The sequence below is a fragment of the Patella vulgata genome, chromosome 7, assembly GCF_932274485.2.
Source record: "Patella vulgata chromosome 7, xgPatVulg1.2, whole genome shotgun sequence".
Taxonomy (NCBI): Eukaryota; Metazoa; Mollusca; class Gastropoda; family Patellidae; genus Patella; species Patella vulgata.
The window spans coordinates 10,254,377-10,282,285 of NC_065885.2; the positions used below are offsets into that span (position 1 = coordinate 10,254,377).

Sequence of the window (27,909 nt, forward strand, 5' to 3'; positions counted from 1 at the left end):
AAAGACCACTACGTGCAAGCGAATTATTGAAATAAAATTAAAACCATGTTAGTCCCGAAATGACCTAGTCTGTGCCGAGTGGACGTTAAACCCCATCTCTCTCTCTCTCTTTTTAAAGGTATGGAAGCCCCCAAGGTGTAAGTTGTGGGTTTTTTTAAAGGTATTCATGAAAGCCTTGCATCACTAGGCTTATAATGAAAAACAGGTATACGCCACACATTGCGCTATAATGAGTGACATTTTGCCCTTATTTCGAACTGTCAATGGAATACATGGGACCTCCAATTTTGGGTCCCATCTGAACCACTTGAGGCTAAAATATCCTGAGGAACATCTTCGGCCAAACCTGGATCAAAACTGGAACTGGTCAGGGATTCAACCCTATAACCTCTTCAGCCATACTATCTATAAACAGTAATAAATATTTGAATCAACAGAACATACATAAATGTCTATATTGAAAGGTATAATTCTTAATGTTAGTTTCTATTTAATAGGGGGGGGGGGGGGTTGAAGGCCGAATGGTTAGCACATGCACGCTGTATCGTAACTCCTGTCATTGAGTTAACTGGCATGGTTTTGAATCCCTGGTTGTACGTGACAAGGAGTAGGGTCGCCTGTCCAACCTCGTGGGTTTTCTCCGGTTTCCTCCCACTGCTAAAGACCCCTGAGTGGACGGTTGGATGGCCAAATGGTTAGCATGTGCACGCTGTATCATAAGGTCAACTGGCGTGGTTTCAATTCCCCGGTTGTACGTGACAAAAAACATATGTTTGTCCCGAAATGATCTAGTTTGTGTCGAGTGGAGGTTAAACCCCATCTCTCTCTCCCTCTCCATTTAATAGACCAGCAACAAAATAAAATAAGATAAATGAAATGGGGTTTAACAGGGGAATTGAAACCATGCCAGTTGACTCAATGACAGACTGTATGATACAATGCGCGCACATGCTAACCATTCAAGTATTTTGTTGAAAGGAAATTACAAGTTTTATTCATACGGAAATATATTAAAAAAGGACGAACTTTTAAGAACTTAAATAATTGCCTTAAAACTAAAGCAAAAAATGATTTTTATTACAAAATTAAGACAAATTATGATACTGAGAAATACCTGGATCTACCAGATGAACAAAAATGCCAGGCACTGAGCCAGTTTAGACTCAGTGCACATAAGCTTGAAATAGAGACAGGAAGGCATAAAAAACCTTTTGTCCACAGGGATAAAAGGACCTGTAAAAATTGTACTAGCGAAGAAATAGAAGATGAAACGCATGTTCTTCTCCATTGCTTCGCTCACAATAATCTTTGGAAAATTTTTTTAAGTCATCACATTAAAACTCGTTAGAACGATTCAATAATGCATATAATGACCGTTGATAAATGTATACAAGATGTTGCAACGTAAAAATAGACATATTAAATACCATTTGTTATGTAAGGCCTAATATATACCTTACAACAATAAGCATTATTAATATAATTTAATATACTTTTAGAAACCTCTGTAAACCTTATTCTATGTTCTTTGATGTTTATTATTGCATTGTACTTTGTATTATATGCTTTACATACTCCTGTATATACCATGCAGTTGTGTAATAAAGCATTATTATTATTAGGCTATTGTGGGTTATTTTTTTTGTTTTAGGTAAATATTATCAAAGAATAATAAAAAGAAATGTGGTTTATATCAATGAAATAAAGCCAACATTTATCTGTATTTATTGCATAAATAAAGTAAATTTATTGCATAAAAACATAGTACTACTAAACTGCATATATATAGCTATATTCTTTATATTGTTATCTGCTCAGTTGTTTGTGCGCGGGTTTCCACACAGACAATAATGCAAAACCTGTGGATATTCGTTTATATACTAAATTATGACGGCTATAAATAGAATAACGGTTTGCTTGTCTTAAGCGTACAATTTGTACTAAAAATAGAAACCTATTCACAGGGCTATTTATCGTTAACAACAACCAGGTATAAGATAGTGACCCGGTGCATTGATTATTACTAGATCTGTTTGTTTGGCTTCTGTGTAAAGCTTTCTGACAATTCTCTAAAGGTAAGTCTAATTACTTCCTGGCCGTGGCGAATTTTTAATTTTTGACAGACCAATCTGCCCTATTTTCACAGGTCGACACACTCTCTTGTTTTCAGTTCAATGCATAGGTCAACGACATGTTGCAAAATGCGTGTAAAAAACATCGTGCTTATTTTTGGCATTTCATAGAATTATACATATATAGCAATATGCTGTCTTAAGAGGTTTATCGATGAATAAAATAAACTAAAGACAAATATTAAATCAAGTTTGTTTATGTTATTAACTCCCTTGAATGGGGTGAGTTACATTTCTTTCCCATAATGCTTTAGCAACGTCACGAGCTCAAATACAGCTACCCCCCTCTATAGCTTATTCAAGGTGTGGTTTCATTGATATCGTGGATGTCAACACAAAAAGAGCACAATATTAGTGAATTTTATCGTCAAAGTTTCTTCATACTCAGGTAAAATGGACAGAAAAGGTCATTTTGGAGCGGAATGCAATTTTCAGTTTGTAGGAAAAGGGAATTGACGGACTACCAGGGTTGCAAGCGGTGTTAATAACTGCAAGCGGATGCCATTTTTAGTATTTTGGGCGATACGGCATTGTTCGCTTTCAGCTTATTATGTCTAATTGTGAACAGCCGAGTTGAAATATGGAGTTGGAATTGGTTGATTTTTATTTTTCCTTCAGTGTGGACCGGTTTATTATGTTCTATTTTCACTGAGTAATTGTCTGCAAAAGAAACAAATTCGAATTATAAGAACAAGGTCATCAGGCGGCCATATTTATTTTAGTGCAGCCATTTTGATGACATCATCGCTCAACAGACAGGACAGGGCATGGCTCTTGACTTGTCACTTTTATAAAACACTCTGGTGGGCTTTCCCTGTTCAGTTCATACCTTCGCATAGGAATCTTCAGTTTGGTCCCTAAGAGAGAATCTGCAGCTGGTTTGTTGAAGTGGATGCAGCCGATGTATGTCGTCACTGACTCAGTGACTGTGCCGACTGCCGGCATGTCAGACTAACTACTGGTATTGACATGTTAAAGTAGCTAAGTCTCTAACTCAATATCATCCAAAATCTTCAACACTGAAAACACAAATTATTTGTCAATTTAAATCAACATTGATGCTGTGATCTTACCGGAAAAAGATGGGCTTCTGATATCCAATATTTAAGACAAAATAAACATTTTGCCATTGGTACACGAATCGTGTACCATAATGCGTTTCAGCCCCAGTTCTAGCAAGAGACTCAAGGAACGAGGCTAGACATATTGCACCAAACCAAACGGCGTATGTAGACTGGAATAACCAGGCGCTAGAAATTTGCATTCGATTGAGATTGCTGGCTTATTTCGCGGAACATAACTGATTTGAAATTAGAGTAAAAACGGAAACCATTGAATGTAAATCAGTTTATATACATTCATATTACAGTATTAAATGAGTTGCGACCCACTTGTGTCAATTTCTAGGTCCCAAATATTAGCGATTTAGCTCCTTTAACAGTGTTAACCACTTGGGTTGAAGACGAGGGATGGGGGGGTATTTCTAAGTTCAATTCATTGTAGTTCAACCGTCCCTGATAGGCTCACAACACCAATTTGTCGTTGGCAGAGACGTGTGAGCCCATAGTCAGTATGGGTATGACGAATTCCTTTCAATATGAATACCGTCTCTAGAATTCATGCTGTTGTCGGTTACTATCATTGAAATATGTAGAGCTATAAAACAACATTAATGTCTCATTTTAATGACCAATTTTCTAATACTATAGTGCAGTTGGTTTCGATAATGGTACTACGAATTGTAAAAATTTCCCAGCCATCTCAGTGAGATTTAACAAATAGTGAGGGAAACATACAATGTACTTTTGTTTTTGATCTACCAAGAAGTGCCAGCTGAATGGTGAATAATAAAACAAACCTGGGTTAACCGGTTTCATCCATCAGATATGAATTTCACAATGAATCGGCAGTAAATAAATGAAACAGAAACATTACCTTTAATGCCGGTATTTGATTTACATACTTGTATTCACGCTTTATTACATGTAAATAGGCTCTATACGTCCTCAAAACATACAAAATATTGTCAATGGTCTGGTTTTCTTATTTAATATTATATTCTGTTTTCCCCTTGGTGATTATTGGTCAAATTGACAATTTGCTGCATATTACCAGTATTGTTGCCAGTATTTCATCGTAGCAATACTGGCAATTATTATTTTGAGAGTCTGTCCCGTTTATGATTCTTATTTAATTACAAACCTAGTGAATCCACCTGGGCCCAAACCCATTCCATTCTTGTGGTAATGATTACACATTTGATGTAATGGACATTTAGAAACTAATATGGGTTATGGAAGAGTAGTTAATTACATTCCAAATACCATATAATGGTGTCGCTTACATTTCAGTTACTAGTCTTTGGAATCGGTACATTTATGTGCAACTCTGTGAAGAGCGATCAATTTTGCTTCAGTAGAGTAAATTATGCGTTGGACAGACATCAAATACATGTACCGGTACATCCGATTTTAAAAAAGACAAAATTAAGTTTCAAAAGAATCTTGATAATAGCATTTGATATTTTGTTAGGACATTTTGTTTGTCAACATTGTAAGCATAAACAAAGAGGATTTCTGAATTCTATGTAGTCGTAATGTAATCACAGATTAGTACTAATTAGCAGTGGCACCCATTCAGTTGATCAAACAATTAGATTTAAAAGACAATGAGTTACATGTAATTACCTTGAGTTGAGTTAATTACAATGAGATGACAAGTGAGAAACCATACAAGCTATTGCTAATTCTACAATCACAACACTAGTTTTTATCACTTGCTTAGATTATGTGAGGTATGACAATTCCTATGTCCTAGAGAAAAAAAAAATTCTGTTTACTTCTAATTTGACTTGGAACTACGCCTCTTTGATTCATTTCAAAATATTGTTCAGTAGCAACATCATTCAGTACACGCATAGTTTTTTTTAAAGATATGTATTGTTGATGCGATTGCTAGTTCAAAGAAAATGGGGGGGTTGGATGGCTGAATGGTTAGCGTGCGCGCGCTGTATCATAAAGTCTGTCATTGAGTCGACTGGCGTGGTTTTGAATCCCCGGTTGTACGTGACAAGGAGTAGGGTCGCCTGTCCAACCTCGTGGGTTTTCTCTGGGTATTCCGGTTTCCTCCCACTGCTAAAGACCCATACGCGCAAGCGAATTATTTAAATAAAATCAACCCATATGTAAGTCCCGAAATGACCTAGTTTATGTCGAGTGGACGTTAAACCCCATTTCTCTCTCTCTCTCTCTCTCAAAGAAAATGTCTGTCATAAACCTTTATTTTAATTCTGTCTTTCATCACAATATAAAGTATAACTGCCTGAGGTGCTGTACATGACGTTCCATGTATATGCAGGGGATTGGATGGCTGAATGGTTAGCATGTGCGCGCTGTATCATAAGATCTGTCATTGAGTCAACTGACGTGGTTTCAATTCCCCGGTTGTACATGACAGAGAATAGGGTCGTCTGTCCAACCTCATGTGTTTTCTCCAGGTCCTCCAGTTTCCTCCCTCCCACTGCTAAAGACCCCTACACACAAGCATATTGAAATAAAATTGAACCATGTGTTAGTCCCAACCCGAAATTACCTAGTTTCTGTCAAGTGGACATTAAACACCATTTTTCTCTCTCTCCATGTACTTGCTGTAAGATGTTTGTTTGAATAAATCAATGGTAGTCACAGTCTATGTACAGGTACATGTACTTACGTAACCTGCACAATCACACCAGTTTACTGGTTGGTAAATTAATAATAGAAAATCACAAATGTGACTGTTGAATCATTTCTTATTGTCACTTAGAAACATTGAAACTGAAAATACTATACATTTGTACAACACTCCAAAATGTCCATACGCCCATCATGTTCTCCACATTTGCTTACTCACAAACCAAGAGTTGAAATTGTCCAGGTTAAGGTGTCCTGATATACATGTAGTGTTTGGAGCTCATTCTTTTAATGGAGTTAAATTTGTTGATGAGGAATATTGATAGTTATTGATTATAGTAATCACATCGTTGTGACAAATATCATTTAATATGAATGATTTATGACTAGCTAGATGAATCAATAGACTTTATGACGTGCCACACCCTTTTGATGTTCACTAATGAATATCGTACAGAAATTAAAAACGGAGATTAATTGATATGCTATATACATGTATGTAAATAGTACATTATAGAGTTAAATTGGTCTAGGAGAAGGATTTAATATTTTGACTAATTTTATTAACAACATGCTGGTGCAGGTAGGCAATAATTGATTGTATTAAAATTGCAGAAATTGGTAGCAAAAGTTTCATTATCTACCACAAGTTTTGAACATTCTTGTATCGTAAACAATTAGAGTAATGGTTTTGAATTGATTTTGTTGCAAGGTATTAGGAAGCACTATGTGGAAGCCTGGTAATAAAGGAGCTGTCACAAACAGTATTGGCACAAATTCAGGCTTTGTCTTGCACAAACACCTCTGTTGATGACTGTCAAATTTGTTGAACACTTATTTGTATTTTTCTGAGTGTTTTTATTCATACCCATACTAATGTATTTTCCTGACACAAAGTTCAAAATGGTGCCAGGGCATTAGTTCAGTGCAGGGCTATGTACATGTATAAAGTCTGATTAACTACTGTACATGTATTTTCTCAGTTTAAATTGGGTGTAACAAAATGGCTTATTTGACTAATCTTAGTTCCTGTGCAATTACAGTTCACACCTCTAGCCCACTATTTGTTATGCAGCACAATAATTCCGTTCATTTTTATTTACCAAAGCTCATTAGTTTATATTTTTATTAGAAACTTACAGATTTGGTAACAAAATCTGGACGGGAGTTGGCCAGACGCTCCCTCTAATTGGGTGCCTGAGAATTTTATCAGGTTCAACTCATCTTGGGGGGGTGTGGGGGGGTAGATGGCCGAATGGTTAGCATGTGCGCGATGTAGCATAAGGTCTGTCATTGAGTCAACTGGCATGGTTTCGACAAGGAGTAGGGTTTTCTCGTGGGGTTTCTCCGGGTCCTCAGGTTTCCTCCCCACTGCTTAAGACTCCTACGCGTAAGCCAATAATTGAAATAAAATTGAAGCATGTGTTTTTCCCAAAATAACCTACATTTAGTTTGTGTCAAGTGAACGTTAAACCCCATTTCTCTATCTCCCTCAACTCATCTTTTGATTGGTGTACATATGGTGTAAATTTCTTAAATGTTATTATTTCAGGTGATGGCGGCAATAAGGAAGAAGTTGGTCATCGTTGGTGATGGTGCCTGTGGTAAAACGTGTCTTCTTATTGTCTTCAGTAAAGATCAGTTCCCTGAAGTTTATGTACCTACTGTGTTTGAGAATTATGTAGCTGATATTGAAGTTGATAGCAAACAGGTTTGTCCTTCATAACTGTACATGTATTAGCGGACTCAGCTCAAAATATGTCTTAAGTACCGCCTGTGTACTGGAACCATAAACTGGGACTCGAATATAATAATATAAAGGTTCTTCAAAACCTGCATGAAAGTTCTGAAGCTAGAGCTGTTAGTTATGGTTTAGTTCATTCGATGGAATTGATGGAGTGTCACATGACAAGTGTGAAAAGTCTTGTCTACATACATATTGATAGAGATTTACAAAGTCGACCAAGGGTTGGCACATTCTGTGTACATGTATGTAGTTCTAAGTCTTTTCACAAGTTGTTTAAAAATGTACATTATCATAAGTCTTATTTTATTTAATTTGTATTTTAATTTTGATGACGTACCGTACATATGTGTGTATAAAGTAACTTATGTTAAGTTTTGTGTACCTTAGGTTATTTTTTATTGAATTTTAAGTGATTTTATTTTCACTTGTTTTTTTATCATTTACTTTTTTCGATCGTGAAATGTCGATTTATTAAGTTTGTGTACTCCACTTTGGTTACTCGTATAAGCACAACAATTGCTTCATTATCAATACGCTCCAAAATTGATGCTTTTTCCACCAATCATGGAGCTTCAAGCTTCTGTCAGTGGCGCTAAATTTTCGGTGAGTGTCACTTTTTTTGTACGCATGTTTTTTTCGGTTTGAGCTGATTATTTTTTACAAGAAATATTTTAACGGGTCACTCATATTTAATACATCACTTGAATGTTTCTCATTTTGCCAACCCCCCGTTTTTTGTTTATTTTTAAACATTTGAATGCTGATGTAGTGTGGTTGTTTTTAGAGATTATAATAGTTGTAGCTTGCATGAATAAAAGGGAATATGTGTGCTGCTACAGATGTTTGTTGAAGTATATAAGTCGGAAAGTGTGATCTGATGAAATAACATATAAATTGAAAGCATGTTTTGTTAATTTTAGAAAATTACTTAATAAGTTCAGCACTTTGATGAATTAACCTTTGTTAGTGCACGTCATAATGAAGCCAAAGATACTTGTTAGCCAGTAACATTTAATTAAGAAAACAAAAACTAAATATCAACGCAAGATAACCTAGACTTGGATTTAATCAGATTTTAAATAGGCCTATCAATTTTGTTCGTCCACAGCAATATGGCGTGCAGCATACATATACATCAATGAAATTGAAGCATTTTTGGATTGATATTCCTATCAGAGATTCATCATTCACAATATTGTAGTTTCACTGGATTCCTATTGCACTAAAATGACATAATGAGACTAAAAATTAAGTTGATTCCATTTGTAAAAAAAAGTATTCTCTTGAATTAAATAAAAGAAAACATACATGTATTACTGTGTGTGTATATACATGTATATATATATATCAACCAGGGGGCCAACTCACGGATTGTATGCCACCAAGACTGAAATACAGAGCCAAGTACTTGACAATTCAAGAAAGGAAGACAATTTAGATAAAGAAAATCAGATGAAATAAAAACTTTTTTTTCAAATTATGTCGGGCAGCTTGTTTAATAGGGTTAAGAGCGATAAAATCTAATTTAAGAAAGCTTTATTTTTGATTTCACGCTTTGATTGGATGTGCCATCTCTCCGGGCGCCACTGATTCTTTTTGTCACAGTTAAAGATGCATTATGTAAGATTTAGATAAAGAGCTGGCTGTTCTTGCTATAATAGTTAAACAATAGATAATGTAATGGTAATATGTTGAGAATTTCAGTCAAATTAACTCATTCTGAGCGGAGTTATCGTCGATTACAGAACAATGTAATCATGATTGTCATTGCTACTGTTGTTTCGATAATAACCAAAGTTTTGATTATCCATTTTTAGATTAAAATCTTATTTAAATCTGTTGAAAATCTAGACCATCCGATAGCATTGAGAGTTGATTAGGGTCTTGGCAAGTTAATAAATGTCTAATTAAAGATACATTATGGGAGATTCGATAACGAGTTGGTAGTTCTCACTATGATAGTTAAAAACTAGATAATGTAAAGGCAATTTGCTGAAAATTTCATTCAAATTGAATCCACTATGAATCGAGAACTAAGCGGTTGAAATTTCTGCCTAGTCTTGATTATCCATTAAATCGTGAAGGAAAGTTATGCAGTAAATCGGCTCATAATCCACTAAAGATCGCAGGCTAGCATAACCATCTAGAGTTGATTATGGTCTGGATAGGTTAATTAATGTCTAATAATTTAGATACCGGTAACATTTCAGGCCTAAAGAAAGCCCTGCAATAAACAGATTTAGCTCTTGCATAATGTATGTTTAATATAACATTTAAGGCCTAAAGAAAGACCTGCAATAGGTAGATTTAAGTTATTAAGTACAGTGTAAGTTTGGTACTGGATTTAATTTCATGGTATATTTTTACTTACAGTCCAACATTCATCAATAAAATGTTCATTGGTAGGTTATAATATAACTTGATTTGTTTCATGTCCTTTGGTTCAATCAATTCAAAGTGATTTCATGTTCAGCATTGGCCGAGAAAGTTCATCCATATTTTCCAGCGTGGTTCCCCCTTGTCAGTGATGCAGGACGGAGGGCCTGACAAGGACAGCCGTCTAGTCGTTCGGATGGTACGGAAAACTGAGGTCTCGTGTACACATTGGCGTGCACGTAAAAGATCCCTTGACAGTTGGAATTTGATATAAGAGTAGGCCGTAGTGCCTCTGTCGGGGCAAAATTTTCCTCATAGCACACTGTATGGCGTATGCCCGTCTTCATTAACCCAGTTCGGAGCAGAACAGTAGGACGTTTAACTTCATTTCATGGTAAAAAAGCCTTCCCATTAGAATTCGTAAGATATCACTTGCAGGCTTGCATGTACAATGTACATTCAGTCTTTTTCGCTCTGTACATGTATGTTTGAGCATGGATTTCAATATTCAACAGAACAGATAATATATTTTTAGGAATACATTTAAACTTTTATAGCAGTTTAATAAAACACCCATAATGGGAGGTTAAAGGTACATTCCAACTAGAGTATTTATAGCATAGTTAGTTTGAAAAACACCCAAGGGGTTCGCATGGAACAAAAATGTAACTTAGTAAGGTAGCTGGCAGACTGTCGGCTTGTCTGTTAAAGTGGTGTTGGGGGAGATCATGGTGGCTAAGTGGGTAAGGTGCTGGCTCGCTAGCCTGGAGGTTGGGTGTTCGATCCCTGCATTTGCCGAGAAAGTTCATCCAGATTTTCCGGCGTGGTTCCCCCTTGTCAGTGATGCAGGATGGAGGGCCTGACAAGGACAGCTGTCTAGTCGTTCGGATGGGACGAAAAACCCAGGTCCCGTGTACACATTGGCGTGCACGTAAAAGATCCCTTGACAGTTGGAATTTTGATATAAGAGTAGGCCGTAGTGTCGCTGTCAGGGCAAAATTTCCCACATAGCACACTGCATGGCTTATGCCCGTCTTCATTAGCCCAGTTCGGAGCAGAACAGTAGGACGTTTAACCCCATTTCATTTCAAGTGATGTTGGGAGCGCTTATAATGTGTTCGTTGAAAATTGTTAGCGATTGTGAGAACAGTGAGAGACATGTAAAACAGGCTCTGTGATTAAAGCGGCGGAAAAAGATAATCCAAGAGTTTATTTTTTCTTCGTTATTTATGATAGATGGAAAGTGAGTAATGACAAATACATGTACTATTGTAAAAATAAAAAAATAGACTTTATGCGTTGAGGGGTGTTGTGATTAAAATGTTTTACGAGGGATTTGAACTATTTACATCCTTAGTTTTTAGTAGTTTTTCTTATAAATATTGTGTCAAGCTTCACTTTTTTTGCACTAATTACTATTTGATCAATTTTTAAAGGTTTTAAATTTGTATTGGTGAAGTTTTTCTTTTTTGTTTACCTCTTGGGATTATGAGGCTCTTTTATTTGATTTTTTGGTGCTATTTTAGAACATTGTATACTTTTTAAGCTCTGGTCACGAGTGGGATATTTCAAAGCTGGTATATTTGAAACCTTGTCGCACCTGTTAACGTCAGGATATTTCAATCCCGGTAGCACCAGTCAAGGGTGGCACCTGTGGTTGTTAGTCTGATGAGGAAAATGTTCCAACAGATTTGGAATGCACTGAAAACAGGTCCACACATGTACGCCTGGGAATTCATTTTAAATAAAACCTGTCGTTTGAAATTAGGAAAATAATGCTGCCTGGGCGAAATTCTTCATCTCAAATTGGATAGGTAACCACTGAAATGTAAATTACAATGTTAGTCTCAAGACAAGTGATTTGGCGCAACGGTTAGAGAGTAGGATTTGTGAACTAACGGTTGCAGGTTCGAGACTCGAATTGTGCATCAAATTCTTGTGTCCTTGAATATTCCAGTTTACCCAGCTGTAAATGGGTACCGGTAGGATGGTGTATGTATTACAAAAAAAACTGTTGCTCTCCTTGAAGCAGCATATGTTGGGGCTCTTTCTAACATTTAAAAAGAGTTCAGGGGTAAAGGGAGGTAATCAGGCTTTACCTGTATCCTAGAGACCAGGATAGTAATTGTGTCGCGCTTTGAGCATAAACTTAGTTTGTGGATATAGCGCATTATAAATATGCACAATATTAAGTGTTGTGTTGAACTTGAAGCGATGTTTAACCCCTATTCCATAATCAGTCAAAAAAAGACAAGATACTGACCATTGTCAGTCAAAATAAAACAAGATACTAGTCCATTGTCAGTCAAAATCAAACAAAATACTAGACCATTGCGGCACTTTATTTTGAAGTGACAGCAACAAAATTTGAATACTTGCATTCAAATGAATAACCCACGTATAGATCTTGATGCACCTGCGTCGACAGATAAGGACAAGTTTACATATTTCTGTTAATGATTCAACATTTCATTTATCATTTTCTATCCTCGTTCAACCCACCCACCCACCCATTTAGCATTTTCTGTCCGTGGTGAGGTTCAACCCACCTACCCAGTTCCACAGGTTATTTGGTTAGACGCAAGTTTTAAAATTTTGTGATGATCCCTCACTAATATCACAATATTGGCATCATGGTTCGTACATGTATATCATGAGCCGAATTGCTTTGAGAATCGGCGAAGACTCGTTTAAAGAATCACAAAAAGGACCCCACTCCTTTAGCTAGAATCTTTCAGTAATTTCAGTTTTAATCGTCTGATTTGATACCAGTAATTTTATTAGATTAGCATGTGCGCGCTGTATCATAAGGTCTGTCATTGAGTCAACTGGCGTGGTTTCGATTCCCTAGTTGTATGTGACAAGGAGCAGGGTCGTCTGTCCAACCCCCTGGGTTTTCTCCAGCTCCCCCAGTTTCCTCCCACTGCTAAAGACCCCTACACTACAGTGCTGGAGTTTGGGACTATAATCGCCGAACACCGCGGAAAAACACTCTATTTCACGGTGGAATCTTGGAGAATCGCTAGCGAAACGGCAGCTAGCCAAATCACTGCGAAACACCCTATTTCGCGGTGATTTGGCTAGCTGCCGTTTCGCTATGGTGTTTCACGGTGAATCGCTTGAGTGCCGATATCATCCCGATGTAAGCATGTTGACGAAAAATGTAATTTATTTAAGTTGAATACAAGATATGTTAACCGTTGGCGAGGCAGCTACGGTCGTATTTCTAACACACTGTACATGTATAACGTGGTGCCACAATGTACGTGTATGCAAACAATGAATAACTTACAATTTTTTAAACATATCATTTCATCTTATTGGCTGCTATCAAATCCAAACTTTAAATTATATTCGATGAGATTTTACACATAACTTCATTACTCGCAGCTTCAGTTAATCTAAATCAACCATTCATAAATCACAGTGCCATACATGTAAATCACTCCGCGATGCGGTTAACGCGCGAAAACATGAGATGTTGGGTTCGACACTGGGACTATATATTCTTACGCTGTGTTACTTGGCGAATAGTATTTAGCAAATCTTGACTGTCACCGGTATATGATAATAATGTATTATGACGTATTAAAATAATATGGGTGGGAGGGGGTACACTGCGAAAGTCACAAAAGTGATAAATAGAACTTGCAACGGGAGTCGAAAGCGCTTTCAAATCAGACATAAGAAGCTCGTACTTACCGCAAAAATGAAATGAACGCGACACAAGTCTCCGATGTCAGAGAATATTAGTAAAGTATAACCGCTATCAAATCCACACAAAAATCCAAGGCACTCATTTTATTTTAGAAAAGAATAACTGTAGGCTCGATAGAAAATCCTATTCTTCATGAACCCCAAACCAATGGTAACTGTCAACTTGTATGTTGTCATTCTCGTGCAGATTTGTTTGAATAACAGAAATGTCCCGTGTATCAAAGAATAAAATCGCACATAGCCACTCTTTGTTGTTTTTATGCGAATTCAATTAATCTAAAAGGAGCTCCGGCGCAATTTAAGGAATTATTTTTGAGCCAATATTAACCATCGCCAATTTGTTAAATCATGGGATAAAGTCAATTAACAAACAATACGGGTCTACTTTATTACAAAAACATTGGTGAACTTACCATTTTGTCTAAAATCATAACGCTAATCAACAAACAATACTATTGTTCTTTATTACAAAAACATCGGTGAACTATATTGTTTTTGTACATATTGTATTTATTTATTTGTTTGTACTATATGTTACACCTGATGAGTCTTTGGCTTAAAGGAATAAAGAATTTGAACTCGAACTAATCGCTGTCGGGATGGCGAGCCAAGCTAGTTGATTATTAGGTAAATAAAACAATATAAACAAACAATGAGTAAAAGTGATCTATTCTAATCAATTAAATAATATACAAGTCAAGTGCCGGTATTACCTTAACCGTGGACGGGTTAACGAACACTCAACTTACAAATATTAAATCATCGCCGTATTGGCACTGACTGACGGCACTTCGTGCACGGACTGTTGAATTCTCGTTTAATTTATTGTGTTAATTTCACTATTGTTTAAAATGTAAACAAAATCTTATCTCGAGTACGTAGTACCGTATATCGAGCTAGTCTAGTAAGTAGTAGGCTAGGTAAATCCAGACTAATATTGTATTAATAACACTGGCTTCAGGTAGACTCGATTGTCATCTAAGGGATTATATTTTCTTTATGCGGTCTATTTATAGAACAGTAAAACGATTGTAAATATTGGCGCGATAAAAATTTAATTATAAGTCCAAGCTATTGTTGATAGAAAATAATAATGATTTACGTGTATCATAGATAATATTAAGTAACAATAGAACGAAAATACTGTTTGTTGTTTTTCGAGTTTTAGGCCATTATTACTTATTTTATGCATATTTTTGGTATGAACTTTTTTGGACCAGTAAAATCTCATTCGGTCCAGCAATAGTTGGAATAATACCTGCCCAAATGTCCAGTAAAAAAAATATCATTTCGCATGGACTGCAGGGTACATGTATATGTAGTAGGAAATCGACAAGTTGGACGTACAAAAGAATGGAATCATTCAGAAAGTGTACTCAAAATAAGTAAACTATAACGGGGTGAAGACGAGAATTAACACACTCGTGGATATTGTATAAATATATGAGGCGCATGTAATGTACACGTATGTGTGTGTGAAATGGCTTTATTCAATATCTGCTCCCACCGAAATGAATTGGGTGACATAAAGTAGATGTATATTGTCACAGCGGATATTATTCGCCGAGTAAAACAGCATAAGAATATACATGTAGTTCCAATCGTTTGGCGCGTTTCTGACCACGTAACATACCGTTAAGCGACCCGCTGAGTGATTTACTGTACGTACTGTATGAATGATTGATTTAGATTAACCGAAGCTGCGAGTAATGAAGTAATGTGTAAAAGCTCATCGTATATAATTTTAAGTTTGGATTTGATAGCAGCCCCAAATTGACGGATTACATCTAAGTAATTCATCTAAGATGAATTGATATGTTTAAAAAATTGTAAGTTGTTCATAGTTTACATACATTTTGGCCGGCGTTATGTATGTATAAAGTGCAATGGGGGAAAAATCCTAACCGATACAGAATGTCGGTAAATGTCTTCCCGAGATTACCTAACTCATTTGTTATTCAAACCTGCCTGTACATTATACATGTACACGTTTCCCGGGAGCATTACTATATTACAACTCCTTTAATTTATTATAGACAATATTAGTTCGACCCTAGCTTAAGGTATGCTCTCGAATTTCTTGCGGGAAGCACGGCAAAACACAATGTATTCTTATCGAAACACGGTGAATTCCTAGAGAAACACGGTGAATTCCTAGCGAATCTTAGAGAAAAATCGCAGCAGAATCAAGCGAAATCTAAGAGAATTCCGAGAGTTTTTTTTCACCGCGTCGCAGCGATTTCGGTCCCAAAAATTTGGGAGGAACTGTATGCGCAAGAGAATTATTGAAATAAAATTGAACCATGTAATAGTCCCGAAATGACCCAGTTTGTGTGGAGTGGACATTAAACCGCATTTCTCTCTCTCTCTCTTTAGTAGATCATGGAATAATAATATTCAATACTTTATTTTTAACCTAAATCATAGAGCGACCCGCACCTTTAGCTAGAATCTTGCAGTGATGTTTGTCAGTTTTAATTGATTTGAGACATTCAATACAAGTCATTTTACTGGATCATGAATGATAGCGCTCATTTTATAGATTATGCATTGTTATATGGATGTATAATTAATGAAAATTGTGACAATATCTAACTGGTCATGATGCTGTGTTCCTACTCATTTGCATGTAGCATTTGGTACTAACAGTTTTATTGTCGAGGTAAATTAAAGCAAACCAAATAATTGTTAAAGCAAAAACAAAGTATTGTTAAAGCAAAAACAAAGAATTGACGAAGAATTGTTAAATGAAAAACAAAGAATTATTACAAATGTTTTCTGGCTTCAAATGTTACATGTATATAAGTTATTATTTGGTTTAGACATTCATCAACTAGACAAACCCATAATCAACTCTCTTGGCCATTGGATGGCTCAGATTTTAAAGCGAGAATTTCATATTTTTAAGTTACATTTTTAAAATGTATTAAAATAAAGCCTTAAAATAGATGGTATCTATAAAGAATCCTATTAACCCTATAATTCACTATTGCCAGTTGAGAAATTGGCAAAAATATCATTTTCAACTTCAAATTCAAACGTTTGAAGATACATGTAGCTATTCCATGGGGGGGGGGGGGATACAAAAACAAGGGAGGTAATGGTGTTATTATTTCTGGTGTGAATGATTTTATAAGTGTGATAATGATACCTATGGTCGTATAATAGTGAGTTGACAACCTATTGAGCAAAAGACATAGAAATAATTATGTTTTGACTTTCTAAGAAAATATGAAATTCTCGCTTTAAGTAGATTAGAACACTGTTGCCATTTAAGAGTTAAACAATGAAATAGATAATCGCGTCTCGATTGTCATGTACCGTTGCTACAATAGTAAACAAGCTACATGTACATGTATGCTACATTTTGTCAAAATTTCAAACACTCATAAATTTGCACAGAATAAAATAATTTTCAATATATTCATGTTTCATTAGCTATTTTTGAACTATTATTATGGCAAGAATGGCCAGATCTTTATCTAAATTTTACATGTACTGCATCTTTAATTTGACTTGAGTAACCTGAACTGGTGAAAGTTCACATGAATTTCTCCAAGAAGTAAAATTAACACAACACAGTTTATATGGAAATACAATCACTGGTTTATAGGCATAGCACGACGTTTCGACAAATATTCTCTTATCGTTATCAACTGTGTTGTGTTTTTAATGTGTTCAATCGCTAAATGCCACTCAAGGATTAGAAATGAAAATTGATGATAAATTTTTACTGGCTTTTTAGATAAAAACTTTCATGACTTATTCACGTCTTCCTTCTTTTTCAGGTTGAACTTGCATTATGGGATACCGCTGGTCAAGAAGATTACGACAGATTACGACCGCTCTCCTACCCAGACACAGACGTCATATTAATGTGTTTCTCCATCGACAGTCCTGACAGTTTGGATAATATCCCAGAAAAGTGGACACCAGAAGTCAAGCATTTTTGTCCTAATGTGCCGATTATATTGGTTGGGAATAAAAAAGACTTGCGTAACGATCCCAACACGCGTGCCGAATTAGCTAAAATGAAACAACAGCCTGTAGCCTATGATGAGGGTAAATCTATGTCCGAGAAGATAGGAGCAGCCGCATATGTAGAATGTTCAGCCAGAACAAAGGATGGCGTAAGAGAAGTTTTTGAAACGGCAACACGTCAAGCTCTTAGTAAAAAGAAAAAGAAACAAAGGGGATGCGCATTACTATAGAATTTGTAATTAGCTATTATTGTTTTTTTTTTTAAAATGAATATTTTGGGGTCTCTCATCGGAAACAGACTGGGATAATATGTGCATAGGGTGTTAAATTAGAGGGAATGAAAATGGGGGGTGGGGAGGGGATCTGTGGAATGGGGAATAATGGATTTAAGGTACTTCTTCATGAAAAGAAAAACTTTTAATACAGATTTGTATTGTACATGTATTTATAACTGTTGTTGTATGCAATCTATGAAGAATATAATATTGCTATCCCAGTCTGTTACAAGAATCGATCTGTAAAAAGCTTAGAGTTGTGCTGTAGCTAAATTGTGGACTCCTTCTCAAATCTTTTTTTTATTTTTGACGGAAATATGTGAACTGTATGTATACTATACATGTAACCTGTCTTTGTGTTTTAAAAAGAGGGAATTTAATGCTCATCAAGTCATGTTCGAAGCACATCCCAAGCGATGATTATTTCCAAATTAAACTTCTGACTAAGGAATTTACTTATTTCTGGTTGTATTATTAGATTTTCAGTCATTGTTTTCTACATGTATATTTGGCTGGTGGGCGGGAATAAATCTCTCATTAATTTGCAAGTCAAAAATCACTTTTACTAAAGTGAAAAAAACCCAACAAATCTCCCAATTTGGACATAGTTATACGTCTACAGGTATCATAATAAGGACTTCATTCAATGTACATATAGACAAAACTTCTGACCACATGACTATATTTATGTGGAGCAAATTTCATCTGTAAGGTGTTCCAACAAAAAAAGAGAAAGAATGCCCCCAAGATCCACACAGTCAAGCTTGATTGAGCACCTTAGAAAAACAATGACTGGATTTTGAATATTAACTCACTGAAAATAAATTTTACTTGTAATTACAATGTATATTCACAAGCTAATGACAAGACTATTAGTAATTGTATATTGAACCCAAATCCTAATACCAGATACTTAAGACAATATGTGTAATTGTAAATAATTTCCACAAGTATCAGATTGTCTTAGACAATAGTCAATCAGTAACCTGGCTATAAAGCAAGATAATAGTTCATGAAGTAATCTAAAAGACTCTTAAATATATCATTAGCAGGAACAGTTCGGTTTCTTAGCCAAATAATGTAATTTTTCTTTTCTAATAAGATAAAGATAAATAGAAATATGAATCTTGGCCCTTATTTATGAAAACTTAAACTAAGATACAATCGAAATTTTAAGAAATACTGCAATTCGATTGGCTGACCAGTAAAATCAATTTGCAAATATCCAATTTGCATATTGGTCAGCCAATTGAATTGCAGTATTTCTTAAAATTTTGATTGTATCTTAGTTTAAGTTTTCGTGAATAAGGGCCCTGGTTGTTTATGCCACCCAATCCGTAGAGATTTTTAAAAAAAAAATAGTATTAAGTCTTATTCTAGGAGCTACTGAAGAGTAGATTCACGTGATAGACATAATCTTCCAGTCATAAGATAAGCCTATGTGTACTTAATAGGCTATATTTACAATAAAATGACTTTGTTATACTTGAATGATGTAACAGAAGCTAGGTTTCGTCAATGTTTTTTTGCGAATATTATGACCTCGATGCATTGTATATATATAAATGTATGAAAAATATACCCTGAAACATAAAAGGGCTATTTCTTTTACCAGAGAAATTGAATGGGTTTTTTTTTTTTTTAATTTTTTTTTTGTTGTTGACTTTTGTTTGTATAAAGAGTTTGTATTGGAATGTTTTATGTTCAGAGCAAGCAGAATATTGCCAATTAATTGTATAATAAATGAACAACATGTTCAAATTTATTGTTTTATATGCAAGCTACAAGAAATAATCTGGAAAAAAAAATTCTTGAAATTTATTCATATTCATAAGCTAGTCTTACTGAAGACGGATTTTAAAGAGGCATTATGCGAGCACTAAATTATTTAGGTATTTCTTTGTATGACAAACCCATAATCAACTCTTTATACCATTGAATGGCTTACATAATGATTGGGTTAGAAACATCTGCCATATCTGGGCTATTTTTTGTCAAAACTTTATAACTTTGTTCAGAATAAAGTAATTTGACTGGAATTTTCAATATGTTTATTTTTCATTTTCTCTTTTTGAATTATTATAGCAAAAACGGCCAGCTCTTTATCTAAATCTCGCATAATTCCTCTTTGAGAGTTAAATATGGGGAATAAAATACTTTATAGTATATTATTTATTTCATTAATAAGACTTTAGTTTATTCACTTAGATTAATCAAATGTCTTTGTCTGACTTGTTCCCTTTTCTTAATCTATCTGCTTTCTTATTTTCAACTTTTTTATTATTTTACTTGTAAATCATTAATTTGTCTAGAACCACCCACATGGTTTCCTGCCTGAAATATGGCTTCATTAATTCTTTGTTAAACAGGCGTTATGTAAGAGCTAAATCTGCCTATAGCCGGTCTTTCTTTGAGCCTTAAATGTTACATAAATTATTAATGAGACATTAATATCAATTTATTAACATGACAAGACCATAATCAACTCTTGATGCCATCGAATGGCTCGGATTTTAAGTAGATTGGAACAGTTCGGCCTTTTAATCATTAATGATTTAATTTCAGAATGGATAAGCGAGACTAAAGACTTAAATGACCAGTACAGTGGTTACGTTCAATGCAGAAATCTTGTCAAATCTAAACCATTGATAACTTGGCTCAAAACAAAGTAATTTGAATGAAATTTACAATATATTCATTTTGCATTATCTATTTTTGAAATATTATAGCAAGAACGGCCAGCTCTTTATCTAAGTCTTACATAATGTTCCTTTAATGATCCAAAGAATGTGCATGTCCGGTTTCGTTCAGCTCAGTTCGCAAACTGCTAAAAAAATAAGACTTGAAATAAACTGTCCACTGGATAAAAAAAAATGTGAAGGCAAAGTCATAGAAAACCTGTTAGAAATTAATCCTTTGAATGCTTTTCATTTCTAATCTAACTAAACTACAAAAGATGATTATTTTTTAATTTACATGCAGAATAGGCATATCATTGCATTGATCAACATTCATTGAAGTAAATTCAAGCCTGGAAATAAGGCATCTGTCACTGACAATGTCAGGCACAGATTCAGGCTTTGTCAAGTACTATTTCATTAGTGCCTGATATTTTGTCAGATACATCTAAAACCGTTATTTCCAGGCCTGAGTACATAGTAGAATTATTAGATATATCATTCCATTTTATTTATATTTTATTCCATTCCTTGTCTTATTTCTGGCTTTTAAAAAGAGAAAGATGTTTTTCTTGTACAATAATAAATCACAAGTACTGGTAGATAAATCTTATATTTTATATCAAAACGGACCATACCAATTTATATTTTTGTTCTTTAGTGACCAAGGGGGTTGGATGGCGTGCGCGTAAAATCACAAGGTCTGTCATAGAATCAAGTGGTGTGGTTTCGAATCCCAGCTTGAGTGTGACAAGGAGTAAGGTCCCCTGTCCAACAACGTGGGTTTTCTCTGGGTCCTCCTGTTTCCTCCCACTTGTGTCCTGGATGTTAAACCCCATTTCTCTCTTTAGGAACCCTTCTTTTAATTTTTTCTCCTTACTTAGTTGGTCTTAACATCTTTTAGTACCAAATTCTTAAGTTTTTAAATATTAAAACAGGAGACACTGAAGAGCGAAAATTTAAATTGGTTTGACCCAAATAAACTAGTATTTTTTTTGTTTACTTATATTGCCTATCGTCTATGTAGCTTCTGCATCTATATGTAAATTTGTAGGAATCTGTTCTTAGTTGAATTTTAAAAAACTTTAAATGAAAATAATCTTGTATTTTACGAAAGTAGCCGCTATTCTGAATGCCAAGCTATTTCGTGAACTAGGATTTGAGTACAGAAATCATTAATTAGCCATAAGATGTATGATGAGCATGATATTGTAGAATAATTTTCTTTTTATTGTATTTAATCAGTTTCAACCTGAAACAACATTTAAATAAACAAACTTTTCATATTGTCCAATAATATTTATTTTTTCTCGTGAAATTGATTCCAAACCTATCGCCTCTTGGCTGGATACTTCAGCATGCCCCATCCTCAACATCAAAGCAGTGATGCAAGTTGTGTCCCTAGGCACTTTAAAATGAGGGTTATTTGTGCCATGGGCTTGTTTATGGTTGCAGACAATCTTGTTTTAATCCAAGTTAAAACATCCTCAAATTGATTATCCAAATTTTATTTAAGAAAACAAAAGCCCAGGGCCCTGTTTCCCGAAATTTTAACTAAAGTTAAAATCCAAATTTTAGTAGATACTTCAATTTTGATTGGCTAAGCACTAAAATCGATCTAATATTATCCAATCAAATTACTAAAATGTGGATTTTATCTTAGTTAAAATTTCGTGAAACAGGCCCCACGTATCAACCTACAAACTTGGATTAAACAGGATCTCAAAAGATTTTACCCTAGCTGCCACTGGCAGAGGAATTTTGCAAATTTAACCATTTTTTAACTGATAATGCTTATCAATATCCAACTTTCATAATAGTCTAGTTTATAAAATCCCTAAAATGAAGAATTAGGTCTGGGTTTTACAAAGTATTCTCAGACTTAAATAAAGAATTTAATCAACTTTCAATCACTGTTCATGAAAAAATATCTTTGATCCAGAAACACAAAACTTTGCAGTTTGCACATAGTTTCTTATTGATGTATTTGAAACATTAAAACAGCGAAAGTTTTATAAAGGGCTATATTTTTTTAGTTAAAATTTCACAAACAATTTTGAGTAAATTCATAACTGAAGTCTGAGAATGTTTCGTGAAACCAGGGTCTGGCCTTTTCAACGGTTGTGGCTCAGTGAGTAAGGTGCTTGCATGAAATGGTGCCTAGTCGTTCAAATGGAACTAAAAACCAAGGTTCCGTTTAGACTTGGTGTGCATGCAAAACCCTTTCGTCTGTTCCCATTTGAAGATGTGTGTTTTTCGTATCTACTGACCAATGATTGTGCACAAATTGAAAGTTATAATATGATTTGCTGAATGGGTTCCATGTCGACCATATATGCCGGTCAAGACTCAAGTGTTGTGGAAAATGACCTAAACTGGATCTGACCCGTAGGTTATTTTGCACGCCGGAAATATAGCATATTTTGTGCTGAACATAAAAATCCTGGACACAACGAAACTCTGTGCGTGCATGCGTTATGTAAAGAGTGGTGTATAATAAAATTAGCAATGACATAACAATACCTCCCTGAATGTATTGTATTGACTGTTAGTTCTCACATGTTACTTTTATCCAAGTTGCTCTTCCAAATTTGAAATAGGAACAATAAGAGGTGTGCTTGTTGCTGTAAAAAAAAATCTTTTTCTCTGCTTGTTTTATTCAAACTGCAGTAACTCCGGTGTCGGTCGAGAAAGTTCATTGTGATTTTCCAGCGTGGTTTCCCCTTGTCAGTGGTGCATAACGGAGGGCCTGACAAGGACATCTGTCTAGTTGTTTGGATGGGATGGAAAACCATGGTCCTGTGTACACATTGGCGTGCACGTAAAAGATTCCTTGGCATACTGCATGGTGTATGCTTAACCCAGTTCAGAGCAGAAAAGTAGGACTTTAAAACACCATTTAATTTCATTTATTCTAGCTAATTTTCTATTTATTGTCCCAAAACTTACAAGGTTACGGAGAAATATTGAAATGAGTTCTGTCCCTTGGTCCTTCCATCATGGTTTTGTTTCCGGAGCATATCTTTTTGAAACTGTCCACACATCACTCTACTGTAATACACAGGGGTTGGATGACCGAATGGTTAATGCATGTGCATTGAATTAGATGGTCTGTTATTGAGTCAAGTGGCGTGGTTTTAATTCCCTACTTGTACGTGACAAGAAGTAGGGGCGCCTGTCCGACCTTGTGGGTTTTCTCTGGTTTCCTCTGGGTCCTCTGGTTTCTTCCGACTGCTAAAGACCCCTACTTGCAATTGAACCATATGTTAGTCCCGAAATTACCCAATTTGTGCCAAGTCATAGTCGATATTTAAATATCTTGATTTTGTTACACTCATAGTCAGTATTTAAATATCTTGTTTGGTTACAGGCATAGTCAGTATTTAAATATCTCGATTTGGTTTCAGTCATAGTCAGTATTATAATATCTCGATTTGGTTAGTCATAGTCAGTATTTAAATATCTCGATTTGGTCAGTATTTATATATCTCGATTGGGTCAGTATTTAAATATTTCAATTTGGTTACAGTCATAGTCAGTATTGCAATATCTCAATTTTTGTTCAGTCATAGTCAGTATTTAAATATCTCGCTTTGGTTACTGTCATAGTCAGTATTTAAATATCTCGATTTGGTTACTGTTATAGTCAGTATTTAAATATCTTGATTTGGTTAGAGGCATAGTCAGTATTTAAATATCTAGATTTGGTTACAGGCATAGTCAGTATTTAAATATCAAGATTTGGTTACAGGCATAGTCAGTATTTAAATATCTCGATTTGGTTTCAGTCATAGTCAGTATTTAAATATCTCGATTTGGTTACAGTTATAGTCAGTATTTAAATATCTCGATTTGGTTTCAGTCATAGTCAGTATTTAAATATCTTGATTTGGTAACAGTTATAGTCAGTATTTAAATATCTTGATTTGGTTACAATCAGTATTTAAATATCTTGATTTGGTTAGTCAGTCAGTATTTAAATATCTCGATTTGGTTACTGTCATAGTCAGTATTTAAACATCTCGATTTTGTTAGAGGCATAGTCAGTATTTAAATATCTCGATTTGGTTACAGTCATAGTATTTAAATATCTCGATTTGGTTACAGGCATAGTCAGTATTTAAATAAACTGAAACTTGGTTGTTTTGTGGGGTACTTGAAGATATTCATGTGTTAATTCCATTAATCTAGAAAAATACTCACTTGCTGTATTTCAGGTTGAACTTGCATTATGGGATACCGCTGGTCAAGAAGATTACGACAGATTACGACCACTCTCCTACCCAGACACAGACGTCATATTAATGTGTTTCTCCATCGACAGTCCTGACAGTTTGGAAAATATTCCAGAAAAATGGACTCCCGAGGTAAAGCACTTCTGTCCAAATGTGCCTATTATTTTAGTTGGAAACAAGAAAGATTTGAGGAATGATGAAAATACAAAAAGGGAATTAATGAAAATGAAACAGGAACCTGTACGCCCAGAGGAGGGAAGGGCCATGGCAGAGAAAATTAATGCTTATGCCTATTTGGAATGTTCAGCCAAAACAAAGGAGGGTGTCAGAGAAGTATTTGAAACAGCCACCAAGGCTGCTCTTGCTGTACGAAAGAAGAAAAAGGGTGGATGTATTGTATTGTGAGATATAGTCTTGTATAAACTGTATAATTTCTATTGGATAAATGATATATTGAACAAATTCTGTCTGGGGAAGGGATGGATGGACAGTGGCACCTGGCAAAATTCCAGTGGAGTCCATTTACCATTTGGCAACAAAATTTTTCTTTAATTAAAATTATATAAATTATTAATTTACAGATAAGCATTCCAATACTTAGTGTATTGGTTTATCAAATGCAGCAATTAACTTTTTTTTAATTAAAAACTGGATTTTGTCAGTTCTCTCCATGTCTGCATAATAGGGGTCTGTGTATGAGTAAGGGGGGATAACTCTTAATATGGAATGAATGAATTTCTAGTCTGAATTTCAGACATTTGATGTAATTTTCATTTCTTTTTTGTAATGAATGAATTGTATTAATACAAATATGCAACAATAACTTCATGATTGATTTGAATTATCAAAAGTATTATTCATATTATTTCCTGTATCTGGAGAATTTTAGTATTTATTTGCTTGTGTATAAGATTGTCCAATGTATATTATTATTGAAACTGTTTAGTTTTGTATTGTAATTTAGACCTATAACCATTATAATGTGTAATATTAAAAAAATACAAAAAACAATAATTTTATGTTTGTTTTATCCAGATTTGACATTTTTCGCAGCTTTAAGTTTTGGAAATAAGTTATATAACTACGCATAATACAAAAAATCTAGAGTTCAGTTAAATGTCAAAAGTTGTGATAAAACATTATTGTATATCAAAAAACCCCAATAATTTTATGATTGTCTTATCCCAGATTTGTCATTTTTCACTGTTTTAAGTTTTGGAAATAAGTTATATAACTACGCATAATAGGCCAAAACTATAATTGAGTTAAATGTCAAAAGTTGTGATAAAACATAATTGTATATCATACTTGGATATCATTCTTTCTGTACATCAGTGGTTAACAACCTCCCCGGTCTTCATTAGCCCAGTTGGTGCAGGATAGTAGGACTTTAAATCCCCATTTCATTTCATTTGCCCCATCTCAACACCTCAAAAAGTTTGATGCCAACTTATTTTGCGAGGACGGACAGATTTCAACTTGTCTCCCTTTATAAAAGTTTATATTCAAATGATACCCCATGGTGGGAATCACTGGTGTACATGGACCTTAAGGACAAAATTTAAACAGAATATTGATAAATTTACAACCTATTGGTCTTGCAAAGAATCTTTTTGTAAATAAGGTCCCAGATCTGAAAAATACTGTCCATTTCTATACTGTATATAATGTTTCTTTTACTTCCCCTATTCATATAGTCACAACTATAAATCATAAATAGTGACGTGCAGAGGTTTGGTGGTGCCGGGCGCCAACTCCTTGATTGTATGCCCCCAAGACTCAAATATAGGGCCTAGTACGCAGGACGGAATACATTTTAAAGATACATTAACAAAGAGTTGGCCATTCTTGATATAACAGTTCCAAAACAGATGATAAAAAAGGAAAATATTGAAAATTTCTGTCAAATTACTTTATTCTGAACCAAGTTATTACTAGAAATAGGCATCAAATTTAAAAAAAAAACTTAGTTTTAATTTCATTCTTTAATTTGAAATGGAAGTTGCCCACTCTGCCACACTCCCTGCACGCCATTGATCATAAAGGAATTAATATAAAATGAATCACTGCTACTTTTTGCATATTTAATTCCTTTATGATGTTATTATATCATCCTATTAAATAGACTATATTTCATTCTGACATGCAATCATATAGTTAAATACTAAGTCATGGATTACACATAGTATACACAATAGGTTTTATATTGCCAGTCATAATATTGCACTCAATAGAATTAAACAGATCTAGTGCTATCAAGGAAGGAAAAGACTTCCAGTTCCGTGTGCTGTTGAGTTTGAATAATCAACCAATTATCGCATAATAAACATTATTGTTAAAAGTTTAATAAATGTAAACGAAATTTATTAATGGTACAGTTTGTAGGCATGTGCTTCCTTGTTGGAAATATTTATAAAAACAATAACGACCATTAGTCAATGGCACTATATTAAAATGGGCCGTTGCTAGGCAATGTTCTATTCTGGAGTCTGGCACTTTAATAAAATGATTCCTATCGTTGTTAGGTATTCTAGAACCAGTGTCATTAGTCACCGGCGCAATGAGAAAACAATTTATATCGTTGCTAGGCAATGTTCTATTCTGGAGTCTGGCACTTTAATAAAACGATTCCTATCATCGCTAGGTATTGTTCTATTCTAGAGCCAGTGTCATAAGTCACCGACTCAATGATAAAACAATTCCTATCGTTGCTAAGTGTTCTAATCCGGCGACAGTGGAGTCACTAGCACTATAATAAAACGTTTCCTATCGTTGCTAGGTATTGTTCTATTCTAGAGCCAGTGTCATTAGTCACATTAATCTTTCGACAGTAGAGTCATTAGTATAAACTGATTCTTATCATTACTAGACAGTGTTCTATTCTTGTCAGTAGTGGTATCGATGTGAATATCTCATTGTAAGTTGTAAACATTATACTTTCTATATGTCAGTGTACCATACCCCTTTTCAGCATTATCGAAAGTAGTAGTACAGTTATATCACAGTGTAGCTTCCTCTCTTCTAATAAAATAATTTATCTTCTCTTTGTCACTGGTATTTTTATATTGTTCCCATTTACTTACCAATTAACAGAGCT

At 34.7% G+C, this 27,909-nt stretch overlaps 1 protein-coding gene across 3 annotated transcripts; it reads left to right on the top strand.

The window, feature by feature from the left end:
* Positions 1–1,922: 1,922 nt before the first annotated feature.
* Positions 1,923–27,858, top strand: LOC126828516 (ras-like GTP-binding protein RHO). Of its 3 annotated transcripts, none has more exons than XM_050558312.2 (3): positions 1,923–2,075; positions 7,356–7,514; positions 17,432–21,874. In XM_050558312.2, exons 2-3 carry the CDS (start codon positions 7,359–7,361, stop codon positions 17,852–17,854), a joined length of 579 nt encoding a protein of 192 aa, XP_050414269.1. In that variant the 5' UTR covers positions 1,923–2,075; positions 7,356–7,358; the 3' UTR covers positions 17,855–21,874. The 3 variants fall into 3 exon arrangements, with proteins under 3 accessions (XP_050414269.1, XP_055958582.1, XP_050414270.1); XM_056102607.1 differs by lacking the exons at positions 1,923–2,075; positions 17,432–21,874 and adding exons at positions 2,385–2,520; positions 24,795–27,858; XM_050558313.2 differs by lacking the exon at positions 1,923–2,075 and adding an exon at positions 2,385–2,520.
* Positions 27,859–27,909: the final 51 nt, after the last annotated feature.